The 9,616-nt window shown below is 38.2% G+C and overlaps 1 protein-coding gene across 2 annotated transcripts in view; it reads right to left on the bottom strand.

Annotated features, from left to right (window-relative positions):
- syne1a (spectrin repeat containing, nuclear envelope 1a) overlaps nucleotides 1–1,495 on the bottom strand; it is a 177,222-nt gene extending 175,727 nt beyond the window's left edge. The window contains exon 1 of one of the 2 annotated variants that reach the window (XM_037537434.1): nucleotides 1,117–1,495. In XM_037537434.1, the coding sequence (XP_037393331.1) occupies nucleotides 1,117–1,207 (91 nt within the window). In that variant the 5' untranslated portion in view covers nucleotides 1,208–1,495. The remainder of the gene's footprint in view (nucleotides 1–1,116) is intronic. The other variant, XM_037537435.1, reaches the window with a different exon arrangement.
- Between the last annotated feature and the right edge of the window lie 8,121 nt (nucleotides 1,496–9,616).

A 9,616-nucleotide genomic window follows, 5' to 3' on the forward strand; every position in this document is an offset into this window, starting at 1 on the left:
CACCTAGAGTAAGAGCATGACTTAGAGTGAAAGAGAGAGAATAAGAAAGAAACAGAGTGAAAAAAGAAAGAAATAAAGAGAGAGAGAAAGCAAGAAAGAGAGACAGACAGAGAGAGAGAGAGAGAGAGAGAGAGAGAGAGAGACTGTGAGTGAGTTAGATAGACATAGAGAGACAGACACACCTAGTGTGAGAGAAAGAGAGTGAGAGATAGAGAGAGAAAGAGAGAGAGAGAGAGAGAGAGAGAGAGAGACAGAGAGGGAGAGGCAGAGGGAGAGAGAGAGGGAGTGATGAATGATGGTGATGACACTCAGAGCTATAGAGCTTCAATACCAGTTTGCTCTAATGTGTGCGGTGGTTGGGGGGGCACCCTTCTCACAATTTTGAGGACAAGGTGACTTTGAGCGGGAAACGCAACTGAAAACTCAAACACACACTTTGCAGTGCCAACACACACACCCACACACAAACACACACACCCCATTAGAATCCACAATATGAATTCTTTTAAAATTCTGTATCAATTATAAGCCGAAATAAGCAGACATTAATCAATACTGTTCTGTCTCACTATCACACACACACACAGAGCCCATGGCTTCATTTCCTCAGTCAGAGACACAGGCACACATGTACACACCCATTCATTCGCAATGTACCCGGCTCCTCTAATGAGGGTGCGTGTACTGTGTCCTACAGATGTCCCCAGTATGCTCCTCACAGCTCCTTAGAAAAGCACTGCCAATAGAACAGGAGCTCTGGAGCAGCCACATATGAGCCTATACTTACCGTGTGTATGAAGCCCCCCCGGCACTGCACTCTCTGGAGTGAGGGAGCTCCATCCCTTTGGGATGAGCTGGTATGAAGTCTGTGATCCAGAACTAACTATCCAACATCAGTACCTGACTTAACTAACGCTCCTCTAGCTGAACGCAATCAAATCCTCACAGCAATGTTCCAACATCTAGTGTAAAGCGTTCTGAAGGCTGTTACTGCAGCAAAGAAGAAAAACTCTCTATTAATAGCCATGATTTCAGAGGAAACGCTGGATGAGCAGGTGTCTACAAATTTCTGCACACATAGTGTAAACACACACACACACACACACATTTTCTTACCACGCAGATGTTGAGAAACTCCTGGGACTAAGTTAAGAGACGCTCCAGACTTCTTCCTCTTGGTTGCCAAATCCTGCCACGTTTGAGTCATCCTGCACTCTGTTTACTCACTTCTCCTTCACTCCTTCACTCTTTCCTCACTTCTCCAATGTCCTCTAGCCATGGACATGGACACCTGATGGTCCAACGTTTAATTTCCACGTCCTTTTACAACTACCAACAGAATGTATCGTAATGTACAATAATCTGTTCCTACACTGGTCTTCTGGTCTTTAAGACCTTCTGTTCTAAGCCCTCTATTTCTTTCTCTTCAACTGCAGACGGCATCTACACTGAACTCTCTCTGAATGCCTGTGAGGGAATGTGTGCATGTGCTCATAATACGGCAGTCTCTCTCTCTCTCTCTCTCTCTCTCTCACTCACACACACACACACACTCTTTCTCTCTCTCTCTCTTTCTCTCTTTCCCTTTTTTCTCTCTGTATTCCTCTTTTTTCTCTCCCCTTTTCTCTTCTTCTCTTTCTCTCTTACTCTCTCTGTATAGTTCCTTTCTCTCCCCACTCTCTCAGTATATATCCCTCCTCTCTTCCTATTCCTCCCTTCTCGCTTTCTCTTCTTTTTTCTTTCTATTTCTTTTTTCTCTCTATTCCTCCTTAATTCTCTCTACCTCTCTGTTTCTGCCTCTCTATCCCTTTTCTATTTCTTTCTCTCCTCATCTCTCTTTCCCTCTCTCGCAATCGCTATTCCTCATCTCTTTCTCTCTCACTCACGCACTGTCTTTCTATCCCCCTGTCTCTCTTTCTGTCTCTCCCTCTTCCCTATCCTCCTCTCTCTCTCTCTCTCTCTCTCTCTCTCTCTCTAAAGCAGTAGAACACCAGCCTTCACCACCAGCCAATCAGATTATGAGGTAATGGCTGATGTCATCACAGATCTATGAGTGAAGAGGGAGGCAACATGCTGTGAGACGCAGACTCAGCCCTCCACATGCTGACATGTTCTAACAGCAGCTAAAGCTCTCTCCTCCCCCTGTTGTCACTGTCATAACATAATGAATAAACGATATCTCTGAAATAGTAAGTTTACAAGAGAAGGAAAAAAATGTTCCTGACCTGTAACTTAAGTCATTTCAGGTCAAGTCTCTTGATCTGTTCATCTTTAACTGTACATACAATGTGAAATGGCGTTTTGAAACAGGGCAAAAACAAAGATGAGGTTTTGATATGTGTGTCAGCAGTGTGATGGACGCTGGTAGGTAAGCTGATTGATTCTCATTTGACTATTGGATGATTTAAGAGGCTTAAAACAAAAACGAATTTTCAGCGCTTTTTTGAAATGCAGGAGTTTAATGTAGTACAGAAACACGGTTTAATTCTCAAAACGTACCATGCATTCCACAATCAATATACTCCACGTATCGTCAATGTCCAAAGAAAAACATACATCTCCAAAAAAAGGGCAAAAACACTCTTTACATTTAATGTAAGTTAATGGACAGAGATTTTTTTTCTAAGCAATTTTGGTGTATTTTATTGGTCCATTCAAATTTTCACACAATGTAAAGAACAGCTGCTCTGCTCAAAGGATGTAGAAAAGTAAAAATCTTTCAAAAAATTTTTTGGACAGTGATGATATGGAAACACAGTTCACTGTTTTTGTGATGTCACAAAAAACAATACATTTCCATCTGCCTACTCAAGAGAATAGGAAAAATGGTCATGTAAAGATATGTTTGGTACACAAAACCACATGAATGTTATATGTAAAATTGTAAGATACAGGCTTTTTAAAAGCCCTTATAAAGTAAACATCCCTTTCTAGATACAGATGCGTCTGTGTTATTGAGAACTAATGTGGGATTTACATACTGTACACTATTTGCTTTACTATGTTACAAGAAAGCAGTGCTTTGGTAATTCTGTGCATTTAAATTAAACACAGTTCACTCTTGACTCTTGGACAGTGCAGATTAGCAATATAAAAAATCATAAGCCTAAGAAGTATTATATCTCTGAGATAATGATAGCTTCATTAATCATGGGTGTGATCTTCTATTTTATTCTGTCCCTCCCAAAAGGCTTTTTAATGATGAAAGTCATTAATATCAAATGGCACCTGTCACACGTTATCTGTCTTCAGCTATCTCTCAGTCTCCCGGCCTGAGCCTTTCCCTGCAGCCAGCACCAAAACTATAAATGAAACAGCTCTGCTGTGAGACAGACCAATTTTACACATCTTTAAAGCTCTTTGTGAACACGTTTTCTGACTCTCCTAAAAATATTCTCCTTCTGTTTAAATTATAAAATGGTAACTTTACAGGAGAGGGGAAAAACCTACTTTACTTTTAATGTAAGTCAATGGAATCAGATTTTTTTGGCCCAGTTCTTTAAGTCTATTCATCATCAACTTCACATACAATGTAAAGGGTAATAGGTATTTTCAAAATATGTCAGAAACTGAAAAAATACGAGATTTTCTCCTGATAACAGCGAATTACTAGTTGCTACACTTCTGTTTATTTTTCCAGTACAAATGCACAATAGGTCTGACAGTTTCTAGACACCTGCTCATCCAGCGTTTCTTCTGAATTCAAAGGTATTAACAGGAGTTTGTCCTTCCTTCACAGCAGTAACACCCTCTACTCTTCTGAGAAGGCTTTACACTAGATGTTGGACCATTGCTGGGAGGATTTGATTGCATTTAGCATCAAAGGCATTAGTGACCTTAGGCTCATGTGCGGCTGCTCCACAGCAGCCCATTATACTGGTAGAGCTTTTCTATGGAGATTAAACAAGCTGTGTGTGCACAGTTGAATACCTGTGTCAGCAATATGTGCACAGAATTCTATTGATTTCTGGGTGATCCAGTTGTTTAGATGTGAACAAAGTCATTGCTTTACCATAAAGTGGATGCCTCCCAAATAAACGACCAATTCTAGTATAATAAGAAAGGAATTTATACGGCATTTGTCCAGACTAAACCTTCTGCACTTTAATGTAGCAAGAGTTTAGGATCACTTGCAATTGGTCCACTGGTCATGAAATGTTCAGTGTGAAAAACAGGTTTTCATGTAAAGGTGCCCATGTAACAGCAAAGATTAGCAAGGCAAGTTTTTGTCTATAGTAAGCTAAACATATGCTGACACATCTGCGCCCAGTGACACTGGCACTTATGAGGTTAATTTCCTGGACGGCTGCTGTTCAGAAGTGATTAAACTGGGGGAGCATGCTGGCACTGGAACAGCTCTGTCCCTGTCCGTGGTGCTGAAACATCAATAAGCTCTCTGAGCAGTGAATCCAGTGCAGAGGGCAATTTCACACAACTCTACAAACATAATGACCACAAAACGAGAGGTTGGAAGAATGGGAATGGGAAACCAAACAGACCGAATAGAGCCATGAATTATTTCTCATTCACACAGACCAGAAAGTGCCTGTAAAGCAGTTCAATCTAGATAAATATTTCACCATCCGAAGATAAGACAAAATACTACACAAGGCTTCATATTGTTTCATATGTGAAACAGCTCACCATTAAAGGCACGCACACACAGCATTTTTCAACCTAATCTCTATCCCACAACTATAGCAAACAGATGACCACTGCAGACAGTAATCTCATAATCTCACAATCACACAAAAATGTAATGATATACACTATAAAAATCATTGTACATTCTCAGTAAATTACTGGCTATTTGCATTATGTTCATAGTAATTAACCATATTAATGAATGTGCCTTCACAGCCACATGGAAGACCAGATTACTGTGATATAGCTGTATTCTGCTGTACATTTACTGTAATTAGCTGTAATTAATATACAGTAATCTGTATTTTTACAGAGCAACTGTAAAAGTAATGTAACTCAGCAGTTAGTAATTGTAGAAATATGTACTTCATTTAAAAAAAATAAAATAAAGTAAAAGACGAAGTAAAGTGAAATAAAAAACAGTATAAATTAACATATTTATTCACCATGTTTTGTATATGCAGAGGATATATCAAACATGCATTTTTAAAAGGAAATACGCATTTAACAGGCAATTTAACTTTGCTTATAATTTGCACAAAATTTTTTTCTTTGAATTGTTTACATCTTCCTCACTTTCCATTGTTGTCATTAATTTGCTGGGTTATTACAGAAAATATATTAAAATTATAAATGACAAAAAAATCACACAATGAAATGGTGAATACAGTATTTTACTGTTTTGTTTATTTTAAAAATAGTGTATAATATTTTGAAATCCTGGCAAAATAAACTAGTGTACTAAACCAGTGGTTTCTATTATGAGCGCATCATAAGCAGCCAGGTTTTCTGCTCTTTTCTCAGGGCAGGTAAATTATTGTGTGTGGTATGACACTGTATGCTACCGATGTGCCAGATAGAAATTAGTTTGAAAAATAATACTACTAACGCAAAAAACACAACAGACCAGACAATGACCAACATGAGGAGCTAAGCTGCACCTGAAGCTGTTCTCCCTCTTAATGTCTGTTTTTCCATCTGTTTCTGAAAGATCCAGTTTCATCTGTAAGCTGCAGCCTCTATATACAGACTGTACAACATACACAGAGGGTTTACTTTCTTCTGAAGCCTGAGGATATTTGGGTTTGGTGACTGATTTCAGCAGAGCCTAAAAATATTACAGATGGGAGGCAGAGCACCATCTACTGGAAGCAGCCAAGAACTAAACCTGACATATTGTTCCTTGTATCCGCTATACACACACACACACACACACACAGTGTATGTCCATTTTTGTTGTTTTTCAGTTTTTTACATACTTTGAAAACGCTTGTTGCCCTTTACATTATGTGTAATTTTCATGAAGAATAGACCAAAAGAAACAACCCAAAATTATTGAAAATTTTGTTTGTTTGGTTCCACTGAATTACATTAAAAGTAAGGTATATATATATATATATATATATATATATATATATATATATATATATATATGTTTGTGTGTGTGTGTGTGTGTGTGTGTGTGTGTGTGTGTTTATATATCAAAAGTTTAAAAGTTGTTTTGTTGATATATTTATGTAACATACTATTTAACAGATTGGAAATAAGTAAAACATAACATATAAAATGTCTCATAACTTTTGCACAGAACATGTTTACATGTTTTATTGCTTTTTCCAGTATGTTAAATTCAGTAAACAGTAAATATGCATTAAAATATGATTTTTGTTTTACTTAGAAAATCAACAAAACATGTCATTTAATTATTTACACACTGTACTGAATGTCTACCTATCTGTTTATATGTAAGATGCTATGCTGGTGCACAATTGTTAAAAAATAGCAATTAAATGTGTAATTAGGTGCTGACATTTGAATAGTACAGCAAAATAAAAGTAACTCCTGACTTGTAAAGGTTAAAATCTTTTATCTCTGTGCTTTCCGGCAGTGCAGGCTAAGTGAAGTGTGCCCCTCGCTGTGGCCTGCAGAAAGGTACACTGACTCCCTGCGCGCTCTTTAAGAGAGGTGGCGTTTTTTCCAGCTGCCGTGATTTCCCAAAGGAGCAGCTTTCCATCTGAACATCCGCACATCTATATCCCATAATGATCCACTCCATAAATCTGCACTAATGAACGCCCCGCAGGAAAAAACAGGTGCTCACTCTCTCTTTCTCTTTCCAGTTCTATTTCTCTCTTTCCTGCCTCTTTACTTTTTTTTTTTCTTTCTTTCTTTCTTACCTCTCTCCTTTTCTGTCTCTCCCTTATTCCATCTTCTTGTCTCTCATCTTTCCCTTTGTCTCTCTCACCTGCTTTATCTGTCTCTCACTATATATAAATCATCACTGTCCAAACAAGTATCCCTAAAATATTAACTTTATAGGAGAAGGCAAAAACAATCATGATGTAATGTAAGTCAAAGTAAAGAGATTTTGTTCCAAGGGATTTTAGAGCATTTCTATTGGTCCATTCATTGTGACATTTTTTACACAATGTAAAGGACAGCTGGTTTGTTGAAAACTAAAATGATGTAGAAAACTAAAAATCAACAAAAATGAAGATACATGGCTTTCACTGGACAGCGACTACTTATATATAGTCTAAATATATGTATATATATATATATATATAATCTCTCTTCCATTAGTCTTTCTATATCTTCTTTCTCTCCCTCTCCTCCCTCATCCACCTTTACTTTCTTTCTCTCTCTCCTGCTTCTTTCCTTTCTCTCTTTCTATAGATCTTTCTCAATCTCTTCTCCCTCTCTCTCTCTCTCTCTCTCTCTCTCTCTCTCTTTCTCTCGTTTACCATTCTCTGTCTCCTGGATTACACATACTTACTGCTCTCTTTCACCCATCATTAAAGCAACAGTGACTCAAATGTCTCCACAAATTACTATTATGTTTCTTCATGTCCTTTACATTCTGGAGGACTAGGGAAGCCCTCCAACCCCACAACTTCCCCCGATTCCACATCCGCAACCATCCCACGGCCCTTTCAACTATCCCAATCCCCAAAGCTGCCCAATTAGCACAGTAATGACATGTCTGTGATAAGAGGGTCCACACAAAAGATCTGATGAACAAGCGGAGATGATTACCTCAATGTCTTCCTCTGCTCTTTCAAAACCTTTTGGGCTGCGTTCAAGTCAGATGTTCTTACAATGCATACAGAGATGTCACACTCAGCCATAACTGCTCTACTCAGACCACTAAGCTCACACTTGATGACTATTTAGAACACCAGCAATGAGCATGTCCTGAGGAACAGCTTCAGAACTGTAGACTCATAAAAATAATGTCTCCTACATGATTCTTGGCTTGCAAGAACAGGTAGGGGGAAATCTCTCACTGGTTACGGAAGCTACATACCCCCTAAAATCCAAGCTTATTACATACTCTTCTTCTTCTTTCGGCTGCTCCGTTTAGGGGTCGCCACCACGGATCCAAGCTTATTACATACTAACGCATATTATTCAGTAACTACATGAATTTCAATGTAAACTGGCTCAGCTATTCTTAGATTATAAAAGTGTGTAATAAAACTTTGGGATGGCCAGTGGAACCATTTAAGTGGTTAAGGGGATTCTTCAGTCAAAATTAAAAATGTAATATCACTACATCTGTTGTAAACATGCTTCTTTCCTCAGTGCTATAGTATTCTCTTTTTTCTATTTGACCCCTTAATAAGCCATGGGCCTGTCGGCAGGCCCAAAGTTTTACTACACACTTATATATAACATAAGAAAAGCTACATTAGTTAATAAGTCTTTGTATAAAATAAATCTGGAGTGTTGATGGGTTAAAGACTAGGAAAACTGTTTAAAGACTATGGACAAATTACTGCTTGGAAGCTGACTATCTTATTTCAGTTGTATAAATGTCTTCAAATCACCACTACAATGGAGAGAGTAGACTACTCAAATCACGGGAATCACTGGTCAGATGAGGAGGACAACAAGGTAAAATATAAAGTTATATGCTAGCTAGATACGTCAATTTGGCTTTGTTCTCTGGTTGAAAAGGTAAAAATTTGATTTGTCTTGCTGGTATCCAGTTTGTGTGGAATAAAGATAGAATCATTGTTTTCTTTGCTATTTTATACCAAAGTAAGAGTTACACTAAAGCTATTTTAGGATGCATTTTCTCTGATAGTGAGCGCAGAGGCTCATTCATTACGCCTCTTCAGAAATCAAGTTCATAACATGGGATAAATCATCAGACACTAGGTGTTCTCAAACAAGGCAAACCTCAAGCTGTTACAATACAAGCAGAACACTTTCAAAATGGTGTAAATACAAAGAACATTCAAAGTACTAATTATTTACTGCAAAGCACTCAGAATGTCTAGGTAAAGTAGACAGCACAAGGAGCACAAAGAAAAAGAGGGTATATACGTATATACTAGGGCAGTCGAAACCAATCATGTTGGTAGTTGTTATAGTAGTGATGTAAGCTCACCGGACAAAAAATGTGTCACCTGTGACTGAAACATCCCTAATAGCATATAATATAACCATGAGCATAAATAACAGCTGCGATTTAATTTGGCATGGACTGAACAGGTTTCTGGATGTAGGTGACATCAATGTTAAGCCACTTTTGCATTAAAGAATTGTATAGTTGATCCTTTCCCTGGAGTCTTACTCTTTGTTCCAGGTAGTCCCACAAATTTTCAAATCTGGGAATTTTGCAGGCTAGTCCAGATGTATGAATGCTCTTGAATGTTCGTCATGCCAATTAGTCACATTTGCAGCCCTGTGAACCCAAGAACTGTCATCTTGGATAGGAATGCTATGCAACTTTGCCTCTTATGTGCCACTCTGCTCAATATGTTCATGACATGCAATTCCCTGCCGAGTATTCTTTCAGAAATTGGTTATGAAATATCTGTGTTTACTTCTAGAAGCAATTCTTGCCTGGAAGCGAAGCAATTTTTATTCACAAACTGTGAAACATGCCAACGGTCCCTGTTAATCAGTTTCATCTTTCCGCCACAGTTCTGATGAGAATTTCCTGTAGACTGGGATTTCTGCC

This window comes from Pygocentrus nattereri, chromosome 4 (genome assembly GCF_015220715.1).
Source record: "Pygocentrus nattereri isolate fPygNat1 chromosome 4, fPygNat1.pri, whole genome shotgun sequence".
Taxonomy (NCBI): Eukaryota; Metazoa; Chordata; class Actinopteri; order Characiformes; family Serrasalmidae; genus Pygocentrus; species Pygocentrus nattereri.